The 22453-nt window shown below is 34.3% G+C and overlaps 1 protein-coding gene across 1 annotated transcript; it reads left to right on the top strand.

Moving 5' to 3' along the window:
• Nucleotides 1-11590: 11590 nt before the first annotated feature.
• Nucleotides 11591-14486, top strand: LOC118029305 (esterase). The gene is made up of 5 exons (XM_035033165.2): nucleotides 11591-11867; nucleotides 12780-12992; nucleotides 13107-13276; nucleotides 13761-14025; nucleotides 14105-14486. The coding sequence occupies exons 1-5, from the start codon at nucleotides 11633-11635 to the stop codon at nucleotides 14293-14295; spliced, it is 1074 nt and encodes a 357-aa protein (XP_034889056.1). The 5' UTR covers nucleotides 11591-11632; the 3' UTR covers nucleotides 14296-14486.
• The last annotated feature ends 7967 nt before the right edge of the window (nucleotides 14487-22453 follow it).

Below are 22453 nucleotides of genomic sequence, written 5' to 3'. Positions count from 1 at the left end.
TTTTTTGTAGTTGCCCTTAATTTCTCTCTTTAAAAATAGTCTTATGTAAATTTTCTCCTCTCTTTTTATTATGGTTGCAGGTTCACTTATATAGAAAATCTCTACACGTGCTATTCAAGAAAATATTGCAATAATTATTGCAGAGATTGTCTTATATAATTAGCACCAACAAATCCTATATACATGGTATTCTATATTGTAGAGATTGTCTTCCATAACCAGCGCAAATCAAATCATATATCTATGGTATTTTATATTGCAGTAATTATATATGATTCAGTAATTATCTTCTTGACATATTGCTTCATTAATATTAGCCCTGATGATCTATGTTATCGCCACTTGTAAACCTTTATTTTTATTTTTTTTGAAAATTTATCAAAACATGGGTAAAAAATTGGGTAACAACAGATGCCCCCTCTTTACAATGTTTACGAAGCAAAACTTCTCAATATTTTGCATAGTAAGCTTGCAAAGAAAAAAAAAAGTTTTCATTTCTTGCTGAGTGATCACTCATCCAAGGACTTCACTTTTTTAAATAAAATGGTCTTGTTATCATAGGTGACCTACCCCTTTTTTTTTTAAAAAAGAAATAAATTTGTCTATTCTCATGAGCGACCTACCTACACACACTTAAACCTGGTCTATTTTCAAGAGCAATCTACCCACATACTCACACTGGTCTATTTTCATGGGCGACCTACCCTTTTGATTGGGTTAACCTAAAATCCCATCTGGCGATCTTTTTTAACCCAAAGCAAAGTCGGTGTGTAACTCGGTCAACCTGAAATCCCATTTGGCGATTCCCTTTAACCAAAGCTAAACTCTATGTAGTTGGGTTAGCCTGAGATCCCATATAGAGATCTCCTTTAATCCTAAGCAAAGTCAGTGTGTAACTCGGTTAACCTGAAATCTCATCTGGCAATTCCCTTTAACCAAAGCTAAACTCTGTGTGATTGGGTTAACCTGAGATCTCATCTGGCGATCTCCTTTAATCTTAAGCAAAGTCGATGTGTAGCTCGGTTAACCTGAAATTCCATCAGACGATTTCATTTAACCAAAGCTAAACTCTATGTGTGGTTGGGTTAGCCTGAGATCCCATGTGACGATCTCCTTTGATCCTAGGCAAAGTCGGTGTGTAGCTCGGTTAATCTAAAATTTCATCTGGCAATTTCCATTAACCAAAGCTAAACTCTGTGTGGTTAGGTTAACCTAAGATCTCATCTGGCGATCTTCTTTAATCCTAAATAAAGTCGGTGTATAGTTTGGTTAACCTGAAATCCCATTTGACGATTCCCTTTAACCAAGGCTAAAATCTATGTGTAGTTGGGTTAGCCTAAGATCCCATGTGGTGATCTCCTTTGATCCTAGGCAAAGTCGGTATGTAGCTCGGTTAATCTGAAATCCCATCTAGCAATTCCCTTTAACCAAAGCAAAACTCTATGTGGTTGGGTTAACCTGAGATCCCATCTGGCAATCTCCTTTAATCCTAAGCAAAGTTGGTGTGTAGCTTAGTTAACCTGAAATCCCATCTGGCAATTTCCTTTAACCAAAGCTAAACTATGTGTGGTTGGGTTAACCTAAGATCCCATCTGGCTATCTCCTTTAATCTTAAGCAAAGTTGGTGTGTAGCTCGGTTAACCTGGAATCCCATCTGACAATTCCCTTTAACCAAAGCTAAACTCTATGTGGTTGGGTTAACCTGAGATCCCATCTGGCGATCTCCTTTAACCAGCCAATACAAAAATATGTGTGTGGTCTCATTATGACAAGGGACCTACCCAAATGCAAGATGTCTCATTGTTATGGGTGACCTACCCTAGTGGGAAAAAAGGGAAGAGTGGTCTCATTTTTATGGGTGACCTACCTAGGGGAAGAATGGCCTCATTATAATGGATGACCTACCCAAGTAAAAAAAAAAAAAAAAAGATAGAGAATGGTCTCATTCTAATGGGTGACCTACCCAAATAGAAAAAGGAAAGAGTGATCTCATTCTTATGGGTGACCTACCTAGGAGGAAGAATGGCCTCATTATAATGGGTGACCTACCCAAGTAAAAAAATAAAGAATGGTCTCCTTCTAATGGGTGACCTACCTAGAAAAAATTATGGTCTCATTATGATGGGTGACCTATCCAAATGGAAGATAAAGGTCTCATTATGATGGGTGATCTACCTAAAAGTAAGTGAAAAGGATTTTAGAAAGGGGTCTCAATGTCTGAAGACCTACCCGTTTTAATTTATATATTTTTTAGAAAAACTCCACGCTTTTCTAGGAAATGATCTCACTATCGGATGACCTTTCTATTTTAAAAAAAATTAGAAAAAATCCACGCTTTTTCTAAACAATGGCATCAATATCGGGTGACTTGCCCATCTTAAGATTTTTAGAAATACTCCATGTTTTTTCTAAAAAATGGTTTCAATATTGAGTGACCAGACCATCTTAAATTTTTAAGAAAAAATCCATTTATTATTATTATTATAGAAAAACTCCACACTTTTTTTTTCTTTTTTTTTATGGTCTCAATATTAGGTAACCTACCCATTTTAAATTTCAAAAGAAATTATCTTACCTCAAGAAAAGAAGCAATGCTGGTTCACAATTCATATTCTTTTCTATAGTTTTGTTGACATGAGATTCTGTATCTCAACGATTCCCAAAAACTTTGAATTATTTGGCTTTCGTCACACCTTTCTTGCTAGGTTAGTGTTATGATAATATAGCATGCATGTTTTTCTTTACCTATTTTTGGAAACATAGGTTCCCCTTTTTCTTATAGCCTTCTTCGAGCTCCTGTTTCCATTTGTTTGCCCGACCTATCCTCTTGGACTGGAATATGCTCCACGCTATATATTTCCTATCCTTCTTATGATTGGTGAAGAGATCGCTAGTTCCTTATGGGGCCCTTCCTTGCTCCATTGAATGTTGCTTTGTATTATACGTTTGCCGATGTTTTAATTTCCTTTTCCATTTTTGAGAAATTATTTTTAAGAGGAAAACTCAAAAAATCTGGTTTTGTTCATGCAAACTGAAACTTTTAATGCAATCACTTATTTTGTTTTAAACAATTCCCATCAAGGTGTTTCAAAGGTTTTCATGATGATACCTCTTAATGTTGGTCTTTGGTTCACTATGTACCCCTATGTGCGCTTCGTGCGCTTCTTGCCCCCAGTGTGGTATGCAAAAACATGTCAAGTTTAGATTTGGTTTGGTTCTCTCCAATTTAGGAATTGATGAAGCCATCTTGAGCATATTATGATTCCTTAGTCATGCGTAAAAGAGTTAATTGAAGTAAAAGATTTTGAATGCTATGAGATCATATGCTTTGTGAAGAAAAGGTTCTTTACAGAGAGAATTCATGGCCGAACTTTATTTTATTGATCGGGAAGCATGGTATTTTTTTCTAGAGTCAACATTCACAGGTCTAACTAGATCTTCTCCATCCATTCTAGATAACAATAAAGCTCCTCTCGAGAACTCTTTCTTTACCACATAAGGGCCCTCATTGTTTGGCACTCATTTACTTTGATCTTCTTCTGGTAAAGGCTATATTTTCTTTAGTATAAGATCTCCTTCATGGAATCCTCGAGGTAGAACCTTCTTATCATATGATTTGACCATCCTCGATGATGATAGATTGCAGCTATCCTCTTTTCACTAATCAAATTCAACTAGCCATTATATGTCCACTAGCATAGGTTAAGCAAATTCCTTTATAGACTTCCCATAATGTGTCTATGGCCTCAACTTCATCCAAACATCTCAACAAAGTCCTACTGGATGATCAAGATAAAAATCCATTGCCATCCATCTCAAGGTCTTCTTATCTATTTTAGATGCCTTTATGGGATATGCCTATTTTCCAAAAAGTTCTTGATATTATAGTACCAAGGGTTTTCATCGATTTTGACTGAGCAATAAATGAGCTAGGTTCTTTCTGATATACATGTGTACCGGTTATACCTTGTGTCAAAAATCTATTCTAACCATAAAAGTTAATGTGGACAAAATGTCAACGAACTGGCTTCCTTCCCTTCCTAGATGGGTGATTTTATTTCCTCAAATTCTCTGGCTAATTTAGTCAAATATTCCTGGTAAGGTCTCAACTTCTCGTCCTTGGTTTTCTATTTTCCTTTCACTTGGCAAATAATCAAAATCAAGTCTACATACATATCTATCTTTCTAATATTCAACTCCAATGCAACCTCTAAAACCAAGAATACAAGCTTTAATACTCAGCTGTGTTTGTTAGTGCATCCAAACTACGACTTAAATGAAACCGGATAATGTTTCTTATCAGGAGAGATTAGCACTGCCCCCACTCCATTTCCAACAGCACCATCAAAGTACATAATCCACCAATATGATTTCTCATCCTCAACTGCAAGCACATTTCCACTAGGAAAATCAAAGTTTAACAGCTCATAATCTTCCATAGCATGGTCAACTAGGTGATCGGCGATTACATTCCCTTTCATGGTTTTCCTTGTCATATATATTATTTCGTACTCAGCCAGTAGAACTTGCCATTTTTTAATTCGGCTTGATAGATAAGGGTGGATTCAGTAGGTACTGCTTGATTTTCTTGAAAGCTTCTTCACACTCTTATTCCAAATTCCAAGATTCTTCTTCCTTAACAATCGAAGATTGGGTCACAATGCGCGGTTAATTGGGATATGAATCGGAGTAATGTAATTCAATCTCCCTAAGAACCCTCTTACATCCTTCTCAGTCTTGGGAGTTGGCATAGATTGAATATCATTTAGTTTTTCGGGATCCACTTCTATCCCTTTATCACTTATCATAAATCCCAATAACTTTCTAGATTTCACCCTAAATGAACACCTTGTATGATTAAGCCTCAACTTGTACTTCCTTAGTCTTTCAAATAATTCCTTCAATATTTGGACATGATTCTCTCCCTCTCTAGATTTAGCAATCACGTCATCCACATATACTTTAATCTCGTTGTGCATGATGTCATGAAACAAGGTCATCATAGCCCTTGGGTAGGTGGCCCCAACATTCTTTAACCCAAATGACATGACTTTGTAACAATAGGTTCCTCATGGTGTTACAAAGGTTTCTTCTCCTTACCCTCTTGTTATTTTTATATGATTGTAGCCCAAAAATCCATCCATAAAGGAATATGTGGAGCTATATGATGCATTGTCAAACAACATATCTAGGTGTGGTACGGAAAAATTGTTTTTAGGGCTAGTCCAGTTTAAGTCCCTAAAGTCCACATAAACTCTAATTTTATCTTCTTTTTTAGGTGTTACCACTATATTGGACACACATCGTAGATACTTGACTACTTCTAGAAAATCATCGTTCCACTGTTTTTCAATTTCTGCTTTTACTTTTATTAAGACATCCGGATGGATTCTTCTCAACTTTTGCTTAACTGGTTTGCATCCTTCTACTAGTGGTACCCTATCCACCAGGCATATCTATATAATCTCGGAGTAATGCAATTAAATCTTCTCTTACTTTAGGAGTGATCACAATTGATATCCTTAGTTTTTTCTCTTGATTCTTCATTGCCCACATCTATGATTTCAAGTTTCTTTCTAGCGGGTTTCCAAGCTTGTTCATATTGTCCTATAAATTTGGTGAATTCCCTAATGTTATTTTCATCTCATTCTTCCTCTTATACAGCTACTATGTATTCTTTAAAGTTTGGTCATTCGTTCTCAGTGTAAAGTGCAGGTGTTTGTTATGGAAGATCTGCTTTCAAGGTTTCTGAAAGTGGAAAGTGATGTGTAAATGCATAGTAAAAACATGAAGATGAACTTTTGAAAATACATGATCTCATTAAAAGCAAAAGTTTGGCTAAAAAACATGGATAAAATCCAACTGACATTTGGAACCTCGATTGTAAAAAAAAAATGAAAAGGCAAACAACAAAATATCATGATCAAACAAGCATCGTTGATTAAATTTTGAACATTGATGAAGCTTCATGACTCTCCCAATTCTAGAACATCTCTCCCTTGGTTAGCTTTTGAATGAAGGTCTTGAGATTCAAGATGCTTTGAGATTAGGCTTGTTTGGATGAAAAACGATATTATGGAGCATACATCCTAAGGATAGGTTCTAGTTCCTTGATGTGAGACATAGGGTAAGTCTACTACTTGGTCTCTAAAAAGGGTCTCTAAAAAGAGTCTCTAGCTATCCTAGTGATCACCCTCATAAAGGCAATATAGGGGTTCAGCAGATAGTGGGATGGCACGTGTACCAATCACTATTAGTCTAAACACTTAGCAAAGAGTTAGGGTTTACACAAACTTAAACCTTGACTCAAGCCATAAGGCAAGCAGCTAGTCCCCTACTTAACTTAAAATTTAATGTGTGCTCTCAAAAAAGAAAATAATAATAAAGTGATGAATGACTACACTATGTATGACAGAATGTAAAGATGCATGCTAAAGCTTTTAAACAAAGTATCATTCATTGTAAAAAAAAAAAAACCACATAGCATAATAAAAAAAAAACAATTACCAAGCTTAGTCCAAGGGTCCCTAGTGGAGTCGTCATTCTATCACACGTCCCTCGCGCGGCGTCTGATGGTGATTTTTTATTTGTTTTGCTTGATTGGTTCTTTGGAGTCACCACCTAGTATTTTGGTCACTAGGAACCCTAATTGCTCTTTCAGAGATTCTAAGGCAAGGGACTAGTTGCGTAAAGGAAAGGTATTAGCACCCCTAGTACGCCCTACCTAAGGTAAGCTGCTCGGTGTTTGGTTTGCTTTATAATTGCTATGATGTTGGTGTTTTGTAATCCCACTAGTTTTTTCCAGGTTTGATTCAAACTAAATTTATTAAGATAGAAATCTAAGGAGATTCCATGTGCTTTAAAAGCTCATTTTTTCCTTAGTATTTCAAGAGTTTGTGACTCGTAAAATCGCAAGGAAGAGGGATAAAAATTTAGAAATCTAAGGAAATTCAAGGCGCTTTAAAAGTTTATTTTTACCTTAATTTTTCATACTCTCACGGCTCGTAAACCGTGGAGTTAAAAATTAAAATGTCCTCGATTATAATCAAGGCTTCTTTCAAGGATGTGTGGTGACTTATAATTCCTAGAAAATTATTTTTGATATTTACCATTGAGGGCTTCTTTATCCAAATATTAACAGTGAATAATAAGTTATTTCCAATAATATTTTGGATATTCATCCATCTAGGATTTCTTTATCCAAACATTAATGGTGAATACTAGATGATTTCTCCCCAAAATAAGATTTTTATATTTTTTGGAATATTGGTCAACACCATTTGAAGCCTTACAAACATGTTATAAAATCCAGAAATGCAAGAAAATAATTTTTGTGTTTAAGAAATCCATATGAAAACACATTTTCAAAACTTCCAATATTTTTTTATACAAAAAGAACATTCAAAACATGTTAAAATATTGGTCATATGGAACACACAAAAAAAATATTTTTTATATTTTATTCTTTAAAAAACACAAACATTACATTTAATCACAATTAAAGTTAAAAAACCACATATTAATCAAATTCTTAAGGCTTTAATAAATCAGTTATTAAATTTCAAAAAATATGTAGACACATGTTCTTACATTTTCACGGGAAATACAACATAATTTTATTTGTCCCTAAAATACTTGATCATATGCAAATTAAAACATTCAATTTTTTTAATCTTTTTGATTTTATAATTTAACAACATACACAAAAAAAAATTACAAACACACACACATCCCTTTTTATTATGTTTTTCTCATACACCTATGTGTAATTACAGATAACAAAAATTCAAAACAAATCTAAACACATAATATACAATTCAGAAATTGTAAAATAGGCCCCCAAATATTTTGGAATTGCAGAGGAACACTTCTGGGAATGTATGGGCTACGATAAGGGAGATCTGCAATGGCTTCCTTCCCTCTTCACTATCCTCGCCGGCGGTGAAGATCACTGTCACTTGCAACAAGAGTAAAATACACAAATAGCAGTTGATTTTAAGTTTTTGTTTCTTTTTTTTCGATCTATTTTTTTCTTTCTCTTCTTCACCATTTTAGATCAGCTTTCCTCTCTACATATATGTTATTTTCTTTTTCTTTCCCTTTCATCTCTATTTCAGGTGGCGGCAAGACCAAGGGGTCGTCGATGACTAGGCTTCTATCGTGTCTAGCTGGTGCTGAATGAAGAAGGTGTTGATGTGGCTGACGATGAAGACCGTGGGCTTGTGGCCGTTGTAGCTGCTATGGTTGACGCGATCTGGAGAGAAGGAACATTAGATGTTGGTGTTCATGGTGTGTGTGGGGAAGAGTTGGGGACGGCTGAGCCACAAAGAGGAAAGGTCTAGTGATGGCGGGCTATGGGTAAGAAGAGGAAAATCTGGCTGGATTACAGAGGCAAAGGGACGTGGCTCGTGGTCGACGGGTTTGTGGGTGATGCCGACATGGAAAAAAGGGAAAGAGAAAGGGAGGACATGTTAGTTGGGAGCAGATTGAAGGGCTCTGGTTTGTTTATGGTGAAAGGGAGGGGAGATCTCGTGAGGGAGAGCAAGATATGGTTGTTGTGGCTTGGAGAGGGAAAGGCAAAAGGGAGCAGAGGTTGGGGATGGTCTGTGTAAAATGGGTAGGACAGAGGTCTCTATTTTTTATAAAGGAATGGGGCGGTTGGTGTGAAAAAAAAAAATCAAAGGCCAAGGGTGGGGGTGCGACTTGGTTTTGGCCTAGAGAAAATATTAGGTTTAGGTTTCTTTGTGGTTGCCTTTAATTTCTCTCTTTAAAAATTATCTTATGTAAATTTTCTCCTCTATTTTTACTATGGCTAGAGGTTCACTTATATAGAAAATATTTACATGTGCTATTCAAGAAAATATTGCAATAATTATTGTAGAGATTGTCTTTTATAACCAGCACCAACAAATCCTATATATATGGTATTCTATATTGCATAGATTGTCTTCCACAACTAGCGCGAATCAAATCATATACCTATGGTATTTTATATTGCAGTAATTATCTCATTGACATATTGCTTCATGAATATTAGCCCTGATACTCTATGTTATCGCCACACGTGAACCTTTATTTTATTGTTTTTGAAAATTTACCAAAACATGGGTAAAAAATTGGGTAGTAAAAAATGGTAACGCAGAAAATTTTGCCAATTTACATCCACTACAATCAGAAATGTCACAAGTTTTCAAATTTTCTAAAGCTCCTATGGATGCCAAAAATCTCAAACGAGAAGACGAAACATGACCTAAACAGGAATGCCATAAATAAAAACAAGAAGATGAAAAACTCAAACAAAAGGAAGACAAATCAACGGTAGTAGCAGCAATAGCAACAACAATTAGCACTTTTAACTCATCCAAAATATATGGTCCATTCTCCCTACGGCCTGTCCCAATCAGCTTTTGAGACTGCAAATCCTGTATACAACAAAACGAACCATCAAACATGACTAAATATAATCACTAGAATCACATATTTGACCAATAAACGCAAGATTCAATTTGAGTTTTGGAATAAGATAAACTTTAGGGAAAGACAAGTGAGGTGTGACAACATAACCAACACCTATTAAGGGCATAAAAGTGTCATCAACAGTCATAATAGGAATGGAGGACAAAGGGGACACAGAGGTAAAAGATGAGGAATCTGGAGACATATGATGGGAAGCACTAGAATCCAAAACTCATTCAGAGTGTGACATACCTGGGGAACTATGAGGCAACTAACCTATGGAAAAAGAAGTGGACATTGCTTGTGGTTGCAATGAGAGAAACTTCTAAAATTGCTCAGTCAAAGTATTAGGATCAATAATAGAACTTGGGGAAGCTACTGATGCAGTATTGTGATATGGTGGTTTATAACCCTGAGGTGGTCTATGAGCATTAGATTGATTGCCAGACTTCCAAACTTGATTTTGTTATCTCAACTTAGGACACTGAGCCTTCCAATGACCTTTATACTTATAGAATCTGCACTCATCGAAGCCAACCCTTGTGTAAGGCTTGTTCTGATGATTAGAGAATGGCTTAAAAAGTACTGCTAGTACAGAAGGATTTTAAGTAGAAAGAATTCCCTTTTCAAAATAAAACTGAAGACGTATTTCTTCAGCTAATAACTCACTAACAACAGAGTCAATAGAAGGCAGTGAAGAACAATGCAGAATTGAACCTCTAAGTCCTTTGAAATCACTGTGAAGTGCTGTTAAAAATTGTATCAATCATTGCTGCTCTCTATGCTCAATATAGGCACCACATGTCTTTAATTCTATGGATTCTATAAGAGCTAATTAATCCCAAAGATCTGTCATAGCATAATAAAACTCTTGAATACTCATATTCTTCTGATAAAGAGCTCGTATGTCATTTTCTAATTGATACTGTTTTGCAAAATTTGATTATATGAATAACCTTTGCAGATGATCTGAAACCTCTTTTATTGTCTCATACTTCGCCAATTGCATACTTATCGAATGCTCAACGGAATTGTTGATCGAAGTGATGATCTTTGCATTATTTGCTTTCCATGTATCTATCAAAACAACATCCCCCTCCTTAATATTCTTAGGTATCATATAAGTTCCACTAACATACATTCACATCTTCTTACTCTTAAGGAAATCTTTCTCATTACATAACTCCAATATGAATAGTTCTTCCCATCTAACCTCACACTCACAGACTAAAGCGAATCATCTCTTTCAGTAGCCATATTTAACAGTCATAGAGAACCAGAATGCAAAAGCAGCGGAAAACAAAATACCAATTTGCAGAAACTGAATAGAGATTGCAGAAACTAAACAAATATCTTCTTGATGAAATACCAAAATAATTATAGAAATTGAACGCGAATACCAAATTACAAAAGCAGAAACTCATCGCAAATTTGGATCCGTGAAATTATGTTCGGGATTAAGCTTCGTTCCATAAAACCAGCTCTGATACCATGTTAAAGTAAATTAAGATCAAACACAAAAAGAAGGCTAGAATTCTGAATAATTTATATATTATTAGTGCATAGTCTTAACCTAAATACAAATAAAATATATATAGATTAAACTGAAAGTACCATTCTACTCTTAATAAAAAAGACTATATAAATATTATTTAATAATTAATAATTCAAAACATCAAATTTATTTGTAAGAGTAAATATTTATCCCAAGCCATAAACTGGCCAGCGATTAAAAATCCATTAAAACCTTTAAACATATAACCTTATAATTTTTTTATAAAATCAATACACTTGAGTATTTTAGTAACCTTGAATCAAATACCTAGGTAACAATTCCTTCACCTCTAACCTTGCTCGCACATTTACAACATCCTATATAATATAATTTACTAATTTCAAATGTAATAATCTCTTAGTCAACACTTAGTCAGCCGTGTAGAGGACGAGACACGAATGTCGGTGCATGAATTAATCTTCTTTCTCCACACATCATTGAATATGTCTTGCCGATACAAATACGTTCATGTAGAAATTGACCATAAACCTAGGTTTGAAAGGTCTTACATGACTGCGAAATGTTGGTATAAATAAACCATAGAAATAACATCGCTGCATAAATTAATCTTCCCCTCTCTTCCTAGCTCTCATCTCAAAATTGCTTGCGGAGTTCTCATCCATGACAAATATCTCTTCTTTTTGCCTTGTTTTTTTCACTTTACTTACCATCTTGAACCCGATATCTGCTTTGAAGAGTTGTAAGTTCCCAGCTATCTTTAACTTTGGCGACTCAAATTCGGATACAGGAGGACTCGTTGCTTCCTTCCCTCCTCTTAATTCTCCCTATGGAGAAACTTACTTTCAAATGCCGGCGGGGAGGTTCTCCGATGGAAGGCTGATTATAGATTTCGTCGGTAAGTTTCGAACCTTTAGTTCCAGCTTAGAATAAATTAGTATCATTGCCTAAATTATTAGCGGCCATATGAATAGACATTGACAAATATTGTGGGGTGATAGAACCGACTCTGACAAATAGATAGGTCTATGAAGAAGACATGGTTAGCGATCAGCCTCTCATATGCTTCATTCCTTGCTTTTTTCTAAGAAACCTACCTCTGTAAAGGACAAGGAGGTGTTGACAACTTAGCAACACCAGTCACAACATGTGTTGTTTGTTGATATGAATTGAAGATTTCGATGGAGTTAATTTAGTTAACTCGTAATTATTATTATTATTATTATTTTGAGAATTTAATTATTTAAAATTTATAAGAATCACTTTACCACTTACACGTTTCACATTAATTTACATGGAGTTTAATACGAAAAATTTGCTTATAAATTATTTTGCTTTATGATATAGTGCTAATTAATGGTCGGGCCATAAGGATCCCTGAACACTTATTTTTCGTGGGAAGTCCCATCTGCCATTTACCAAATACTATAATTTGAGACTTTGAAGAGCAATATTCATTAATGATCGTGGAAGTCGTACTCACGTAGCATATTGCTGAAGACTTTGGTGGAGTTTAGTTGACTCGTAAATATTATTATTTTTTTGAGAATTTAATTATTTAAAATTTATGAGAATTCACTGTATCACTTACACTTATTTTTCGTGGGTAGTCCCAACTGCCATTTACAAAACACTATAATTTGAGACTTGGAGAGTAATATTCATTTCTTTTCATCTTCTTCTTTTTTTCTGGAGTTGTTAATAAAAATATAAAAAAAATCATTTTAATTTAAAATTTTAAGTTATTAGATGATTATTCAAGATATGAAATATGTTGAAGCTCACCACTATATATATTGTGATGTATCAGCAAAGAGTTTGAATCTCTCATTTCTTAGTGCTTACCTCGACTCTCTGGGGACCAACTTCACTGGCGGAGCAAATTTTGCCACAGCAGCATCCACCATTAGATTGCCAGCTAGGATTATACCGGCCAATAATGGATTCAGTCCATTCTTCTTTCTAGTGCAATATAATCAATTCGTGCAGTTAAAGGCCAGATCACAGTTGTTTAGGAAACAAGGTAAGCATTAATTAAATAATTAATCTTCTTATCTGGAATTTTGATGTTCATGAATTAAGATATAATTGGCAATAAATTGAATTTCTCGTTAAGCCATGATCTATTTGTACGTAGGAGGAGTATTTGCACAATTGATGCCCAAGGAGGAATATTTTCAAAAAGCTCTGTACACATTCGATATTGGTCAAAATGATCTTGGAGCTGGATTTTTAGGAAATATGTCTGTTGAGGAAGTGAATGCATCTGTTCCTAACATTGTCAATACATTCTTGACAGATGTTAAGGTAACAAGTTTCTATTCCCTTCTCCTCCCCAACATCTGTTATTCTGAGTTTTTGTACGTAGAATTCAATTTCATAGTTTACTTTTCTTAATCGTCATTCAGAGTGTATGCTGATGCATACCCCTTTTTCAGATATTTGTATTGGAAATAAAATAAATTTTAAATTTTTCTAAAAACAATGAGCCAGTTTACCGGTTGAGTACCAGTCGACCGATTAGATTAAATAAATCAGTTGATTATTTCAGAAATGGTCGACTAATTAAGTTAACAAAATATATTTACTATTTATATTATGATTTTTTTTAGTAGTTTAATTTTTTATTTGTCAAGAACTTAAACTTATAAATAGACTTGTAATCAGAAATATAACTCAATAAGTATACAGAGTTAATTTAACCCAATGTTGAGATCACTCTACTTTTGCAATCATTTTATCGCTTAGAAATATTATATACATCTAAAACATCAGAGTTACTTTGATGCAGAGCATATACAATTCGGGAGCAAGATCATTCTGGATTCACAATACAGGACCGATTGGTTGTCTTGGTTATATTTTAGCCAATTTTCCTTCTGCTGAAAAAGACAGCGTTGGTTGCGCAAAGTCTTACAATGAAGTAGCTCAATACTTTAATTATGAGTTGAAAGAGACCGTACTTCACCTCAGGAGGGTTTTTCCTTCAGCAGCATTCACATACGTAGATGTCTATTCTGTGAAGTATTCTTTATTCAGCGAACCCAAAAAACATGGTATGTAAAACCCTATATTTTACTCTTATTTATTTTTAAAAATTGTTCATATTTAATGTGGTTTCGTTTCATATTGTAGGATTTGAGCTTCCACTTGTAGCATGTTTGGGCTCCGGAGGCTCATGTGATGATCCCTCGGTACGAGTCGTTTGGGATGGAGTTCATTACACCGAGGCCGCCAACAAATTTATTTTTGAGCAAATATCTACAGGAGCCTTTTCTGATCCCCCTATTCCTTTGAAAATGGCATGTCACAGGACCGTGGGTTAATATATAGGTATAAATCTATAGTTCATTCTCATATAATCTAGAATCTCAATAAAGGATGAATTATTCAATATGCTATGAATTGTACTATTATCTCATAAAAATACGAGATTTACGAATTATTTTCATGCTACATTTGTGTTCTTGGAAGAGGATGGAATACAACTCCTGACAAATTTAATAATTTCTCTTCATTAAGTGTTTACATCAAGCAGCCATCCAATCTTTCCTTCTTTTTTTTTTTTTTTTATTAATATTGGTTTTCAGGTCAGCTTGCGTGTACCTCAACTAATTCTACGGGCTCTAAAATTAACAATCATGTAAGTTTCTAGTGGCCCTGAGGTTTATGAGATTCGAACTGGTGACTTCTAGAAAGTAAATTTAGGACCTGACCAATTGAGTTACACTCTTTAGATGGTAACCATAATCCTAAGTAAAACAAGATTAAATATATTAATTTATTATCAATTTAATAATTGATTAATTTATATTTGAAGATCAAGTAAAATATCTAGTAATATATCATGATCTCGTAAATATTAGAAAATTTATAAGCGGTTTAACTTAACCTTTTAGTGATCATTTTCTCATTGTAATTATTATAACTTCATGAATGTTCTGATTTAAACATTATGGCATAAAGTATATCTGCTTTGTTAAATCATATTTGTTTTTAACACTACTAATTCTTTAAATAAGATTTTAAACTTTTTTTTTTAAATCTCATTCCACATTGGCTAAGGATTTCATAATCAATACTATTTGAAAACAAATAAAAAAAATTTATAATTTACCTAGGGTGATAAATCCTCTCTCAATTACTAAAATACCTTCATATAGTTTATATTATACTCAATAGTTGCTCATTTGCTACCCTTGATTAAGACAATGTGTAGTTAGTATCAAAGTATAACACTCTTTATATAAAAAGATAACTTAGTGATTTGAAGTCTAATGATCACTTACACAACTGTCATGTAAGCCTTTACATAAATATAAGTAATCTTTCTATATGGAATTCTTGTGCGAGTTAGTTTAGTGTGTATGTCATCTAATAAGCACCTACTTATTACTTCTAGGTGTTTCTTATACCTCAACTTATGAGAGCAATTGCTTCGTTTCATAAAGGAAAGAACATGATATGTATTGGTTTCAATAAATCTAATTAATTTCCAGTCTTCATAGAATATTGACACGACCAAAAACTTGATGTCTTTTCCCAAATGTAGGAGTGTCGAAGTAATAAATAACCCGGCAAGACCGGGGTCGAACCACAGAGAGGTTAATTGTATAAATTATAAATAACAACACAACAATAACAACAATAACAATAATAATAACAATATTAGTACTAGTAATAGTAATAATAATAATAATAATAATAATACTCAGTACGTGGCGTTGTTATACCTGAGAATGATCTAAAAGATCGGGTCACAGGTTTTCAGCCTATATACTGAGTTTATGAACAGATAATAATAATAATAATAATAATAATAATAACAACAACAACAATAATAAAGAAGAGAAGGAAGAAATTAATGAGAACTTTGAGTTGAAAGATTAATGTAAGGATTAAACAACGATAAAAATAAATGTCAAGGTTAGAGGATCCACTAATGGTATTTCAAACAAGTATAATATAAACTCTTATTACTCGATTGGAAACCACACATAAAGGAGGTTCCAATCAGATTATAAATTATTAACATGATTACATTAGTTATCTTATTCGAATAAAGCTAATACTTGTAAATGTTGGCAGGCATTCATGATTATAACTTATGTTAACAACAAATCAAGTTCCTTTCATAGCTCAGGTGTCGGTTATACCATACAGTATAGGCTATCAAAGTACCAAGTATTTATTGTACCAAGTGTTATACAACATATATAAATCTAGATTAACCATTTAACAAGCAAAGTATTAAAAGTGAACAAGATAACAAATATAAAACATGTTAGTATCCAACGTTAAGGTCCATGTTAAGTTTATATTATACTTATTCTTACACCATTAGTGTATCCTTTTCACTTTGACATAATTAACTTAGCTAAACATAATGAAAGAAAGAAACATAGATGAACAAGATAAGAACATAAATGAGAAAGAAGTTAACTAAGTAAAGGAAAGGAAATGAAGTGCATAAACTTGATATTAATGAAAGCAAAACATAAGCAATACAAAGAGAGAAAGCAAGAGCATGATCTTGATCTGGAAACCAAGATGCCTCAATACATGGTAAGTGCCTCCTTTTATAGGCCAAAATTTGGAACTATTGATTTGTTGACTAATTGATGAGTGGGTAGCCACATCTTGACTTGGTGACAATCCTTATCTTCTTGTCTGAACAAGACGTCATTGCTAACATCATAATTTGCCCAGAATCCTTAGGAATGTTCTAGGAAATTGTCTCAGCTTTCCAACAAAAAAAAAAGATGAGGTCATTTGGACTTCTAGAACTCAAGATATGGGCTGAACACTAAATAGTGTCTAGGCTGCAGGACAGCTTCGGACTTCTTCGTTGTTCCTATAATTTGGACTTGAAAACGGCCTTCTTAGATCTTGGTGTCCAAATGAAAGTTGTAGGCCTATGTTTTACCTTTCCATCCATATAAAATAGACCTAAATCCGAGATCTAGAGCTCCACATATGATCCAATTACCGAGCAATGTTCCGGTTTGGACTGCACCGACATCTCTTTTCTAAGTTTGGCCATCTCTTTGTCCTTTAACTTTCAATGCTTAAACTCATCAATAAATCCTTTTATTTATGTGATAGTCCTGCATTTAAAATGAGAATTTACCATAAATTAAGGTATCTTATAATATCAAACTTGTTATTATAAAACATGTTTTAGTTAAGGAGTTATTGATACTTCAAGTGCAAAATGATGATATAAAACCTTGATAAACATGCACTTTTAAGTACTAATCACACCCCCCAACCAGCTTATTACTAGTCCCTACTAATCTAAAGCGTTAAAATAGAGAAACAATTTGCAAGTTTCACAAAGCAAGGCATTCATCATTCAACTTCCATTAATCTATCCAGATAAACAAACTCTCATTAAATTTATATTACTGCTTCATACTTCTTAAACAAGATATTAATAAACCTTCTTTTTATGTGCTCAATATATGAAAACATAGATGATGGGGCTTTTGTTGGAAGAAAATAATATTATGTTCAAATGTTTAAGGTGAACTTCCTTGAGTTGGGATTATTATTATTATTACTTTTTTTTTCTTCTCTTTTTTTTATTTTTATTTTTATTTATATACACATACAACATAATGTATCTTTAACCCATGTAACGAGTTTTAGGCTAATGACTCCCAGACCAGTTGGTCTTAGGGCATTAGGTGTTGAGACACCCCTACGAGCTTAACAACTCGGGTTGTAGATACTGATACGTAGATAGTGCAATGTTTGATTCCCTTAAGCTTTTCTCCTTAACCCATGTAACAAGCTTTGGGCCAATAGCTCCCAAGTTAGTTGACTTTAGGGTATTAGGTGTTAAAACACCCCTTCGGGCTTAATTGCTTAGGTTAAGGAGGCTACGAAACCAAACTTATCTACGTTTTTATTATCATCAATATTATCATTTTTTTTTTTTTTTTGCAAATTATATACTATCCCTTTCCCTTAGTTGTTACCTTTAACAAAAGAACATAAATAATGTAATAATCCAATGTGCAACCCACAATCATATGTTAAAGTGTGTGTGTGAAAATGAAGGTTTAATAATACTTGTTAAATGAGTATATGAGCAGAATCAAGTGATAACAATGCGAGAGTTTGTAAACCTGAATATTTCAAGAAGTATTCTAATAGGCCTTGTTATGAATATTGCAAATATTAGAAAAAATTTACTACGATGCGTCTCAAGAATAATTCCTCTTTACTCTGTCATCCTAGTAATAACAGTTTTGCCAAATGGTTTTTTAAAAACAACAACAGTTAGTTGGTTAGTTTTTTTTTTTTTTTAAAACTACTACCCTCTCCCCCCAACCAAAACGAGACATTGTCCTCAATGTCCTAAGGTAGAAAGATAGAGTATAGAAGACATCACCTGAAACAGCGAACAATGACAAACCTGAAACACACTTAAACAAATATAAGAAGTAACAAAATAAAATAATATGCTATTAATAACACAAAAGACACAAGGTTTCACAGATGAAGGCTCAAATCTAATCTAAGCTTTTTACGGCTTTCCTTAGCTGACCAATCTAGGCGACTCATGCAAGGATCAATGACAGGGATGAAAGATTGTAGTTGGTCAATCAATTGTTCAGCAGTAGCAGCAGAGATTATGATTTGTCATGCCGAAGATGTTAGAAATTCCTGTTCCACAGCTTGATCAAGGAAAGATAGCAACTTATCATAAAAACCATTAACATTTAACAAACCTATAGGTTTATGGTGAATGTGCAGTTGGGCCCAAGATGAAATATGAAAGATCTCTTCCAATGTGCCCAGACCACCTGGTAAGGCAATGAAGGCATCAGCATGGTTAAACATGGTATTCAGTCGGTCAAACATTGTTGGGACCTGTAGTTCCTCTCCAATTGTTTTTCCAATGATGTCCCCATTTGCTAAAGCTTTGGGGACAACCCCCAAAACTTGACTGCCTCCTAAAAATGCAACCATTGAAACACCTCCCATTAACCCAAAACTACCTCCCCCATACACTAAATGAATCTTTCTCTCACCTAGTACTTGACCAAGATGATTTGCTAATTCTAAAAACTCTTTTTCTTTCCTAGGGCTGGATCCACCGAAAACACAAATATTTCTTATGTGATGACTTGAGGAACCTGCCATTTCTACACACTTCTATATTTGATGAATGTATGGGATGAGTAGAAATGAAGGTAAGGAAGAGAAGAATTTATAAATGAAAAAGTGAAAATGCAATCATACCACCTACATGTAGGCCAGCTGTAGTCTAACACTCTCTCTCTTTATTTATTTATTTTAACAAAGCATGTATGTACAGGTAGTTGTGATTGTGGCTCACATCTTCCCTTGGTTTTACGTCCAAGAACAGCTTAAACGCCCTATATGGGTCGGGGATAGGCTTCCCATCCAGTTTTCTTAAAAACTGGCAAACAGGGTCTTTTTTAGTCAGATTCCCAAGACTAAGTCGATCATGTTTTTTATGGAATTGTGGCCATAAATCATGAATTACATGATGCACATCTCCACTAGGATGCGTCTCAAGGGTCAATAAAAGATTATCTAAAGACCCCTTACTCAAGCCATCCTTAATGAATTGTATTTTATCTTCACGGTTTACAGATACCATTCCTAAAGAACGACATGTCACATTACAAGTCCATCTGGCACATCTGTGACAGACTTTTAGTCGTTTTGCACGACGTTTCTTTGCAAAAGTGCTTTTACCTGTTCCAGGCATGTGTGAAATGAAAGAATTGGAGGACTCACCTGATAATCGGACCTTTGCTTCAATCAGCCAACAAATATCTTCAGGAATTCCATGGTTCATTAACAACCTCAATCTTTCACACCTAGCACGGTAAATTTTTGTAATCGCATTCTGAGGCAGAGTGGGAAAATACTTTTTCAATTATTCAAGAGTGGTGTCCATTTTTAAATGAGAATTGGATGGGAGATTCAAAGAAAGAAGAAAGAGTAGAGAGTTGCACAATTATATACATAGATATCAGTTATCATGGGAAACTGAAAGAACCGACTTAAGAGTCACGGAGTACCGTTATCCGCCATTTGACCGGGGTGAGAGAAACTAGCAAAACAAAAGATACACCAAAACAAACACAAAACAATGTGAGAAAAAGAATCAATCTTTATATACAGGATCACTCAATTCAATAGAGTCATTTTCAACTGAAAAATTGTCAAAATAAACTTTCAACCGATGCCCATTTACCTTGAAAACATTGCCATTCTTTGGATTCTCAATATCATAGGCCCCATATGGATACACATGTTTCACAATAAAAGGACCGCTCCATCTTGATCTTAGTTTTCCAGGAAATAAATGGAGTCGAGAATTATAAAGCAAGACTTTTTGACCAACATTGAATGTTTTTCTCAGTATTTTCTTGTCATGAAACTCTTTGATTCTTGCTTTATGAATTCTTGAATTGTCATATGCATCATTTCTAATTTCCTCAAGCTCATTTATTTGCAATTTTCGCAGCTGACTAGCATCATCAATGTTTGAATTGAAAGCTTTAATAGCCCAATAAGCTTTATGTTCAATTTCCACAGGCAAGTGACAAGGTTTTCCATAGACTAGTCTATAAGGTGACATACCTAATGATGTTTTATATGCAGTTCGATAAGCCCAAAGTGCATCATTAAGTCTTAAAGACCAGTCTTTCCGATTAGGGTTCACCGTTTTCTCCAAGATTTGTTTGATCTCCCTATTAGCAAGCTCTACTTGTCCACTTGTCTGAGGGTGATAAGGGGTGGCAACTTTGTGTGTGATTCCATATTTCTTCGTTAAAGAAGCAAATGGTTTGTTGCAGAAATGTGTTCCACCATCACTTATTATGGCTCGAGGAATTCCAAATCGACTCAAAATATTGTCTTTCAAAAACTTTATCACTGTTTTGTGATCATTGTTTCGACTTGGAATTGCCTCTATCCATTTTGAAACATAATCTACTGCGACTAATATGTACACGAAACCAAATGATGGAGGAAATGGACCCATGAAATCTATACCCCAACAGTCAAAGATCTCAATGACAAGAATAGGATTTAAAGGCATCATGTGACGTTTTGAAATAGATCCCAACTTTTGATAATTTTCACAAGTCTTGCAGAATGCATGTGAGTCTTTGAACATGGTGGGCCAATAAAATCCACTTTGTAAGATTTTTGCAGTTGTCTTTCTTGATGAGAAATGACCCCCACATGCCTCAGAATGACAAAATTTAATGACACTACTTACCTTATTGTCAGGAATGCATCTTCGAAATATTTGATCAGGACAATATTTGAATAAATAAGGGTCATCCCAATAAAAGTTCTTCACTTCGTTCAAGAACTTTCTTTTGTCTTGGGTACTCCAATGAGCTGGCAATTGTCCTGAAACAAGAAAATTAACAATATTAGCAAACCAAGGCATCGTAGAGACAGAAAATAAAGATTCATCAGGAAAGTAGTCATCGATTGGTGTAATGTCAGATCTTGAATCGGTTGTCAATCTTGACAAATGATCCGCGATAACATTTTTTGTGCCTTTCTTGTCTTTGATTGTGATATCAAATTCTTGAAGTAACAAAATCCACCACACCAATCTAGCCTTAGAATCTTTCTTAGAGAGAAGATATTTCAATGCTGCATGATCACTAAAAACAACAACAGGTGAGCCAACAAGATAAGATCTGAACTTGTCACATGCAAACACTACTGCAAGTAATTCTTTTTTAGTGGTAGTGTAATTCATTTGAGCACTATTTAAAGTTTTACTTGCATAGTAAATCACATAAGGTTTCTTATCTTTTCTTTATCCCAAGACAGCACCCACGGCATAATCAATAGCGTCACACATTATTTCAAAAGGTAATGACCAATCAGGAGGTTGAATGACAGGAGCAGAAGTAAGCAAGTTTTTAAGTTTAACAAAGGCTTCTTCACAATGTTCATTCCATTCAAAATTATTATCCTTTGTTAGAAGGTTACTCAAGGGCTTAGATATTACACTAAAATCTTTGATGAACCTTCTGTAAAAACCAGCATGTCCTAAGAATGATCTAACATCTTTAACAGATTTTGGTGTTGGTAAGTTGGCAATTAACTTGATTTTAGATTTGTCAACCTCAATTCCTTTCGATGAAACAATGTGACCAAGTACAATGCCGTTTGTTACCATAAAGTGACATTTTTCTCAATTCAGTACAAGATTCTTCTCTTCACACCTGCTCAAAACCTTTTCTAAGTTAGTCAAACAATCATCAAATGAATCACCAAAAACAGAAAAATCATCCATAAAAATTTCAAGAAAATGTTCAACCATATCACTGAATATGCTAAGCATGCATCTTTGAAACGTGGCTGGTGCATTACATAATCCAAAAGGCATCCTTCGATATGCAAAAGTACCAAATGGACATGTGAAAGTAGTCTTCTCTTGATCTTCCAATGCAATTTCAATTTGAT

The sequence above is a fragment of the Populus alba genome, chromosome 5 (genome assembly GCF_005239225.2).
Source record: "Populus alba chromosome 5, ASM523922v2, whole genome shotgun sequence".
Classification (NCBI taxonomy): domain Eukaryota; kingdom Viridiplantae; phylum Streptophyta; class Magnoliopsida; order Malpighiales; family Salicaceae; genus Populus; species Populus alba.
Note: the sequence above shows the minus strand (reverse complement) of the source record. Positions and strands in the feature narration are given on the sequence as shown.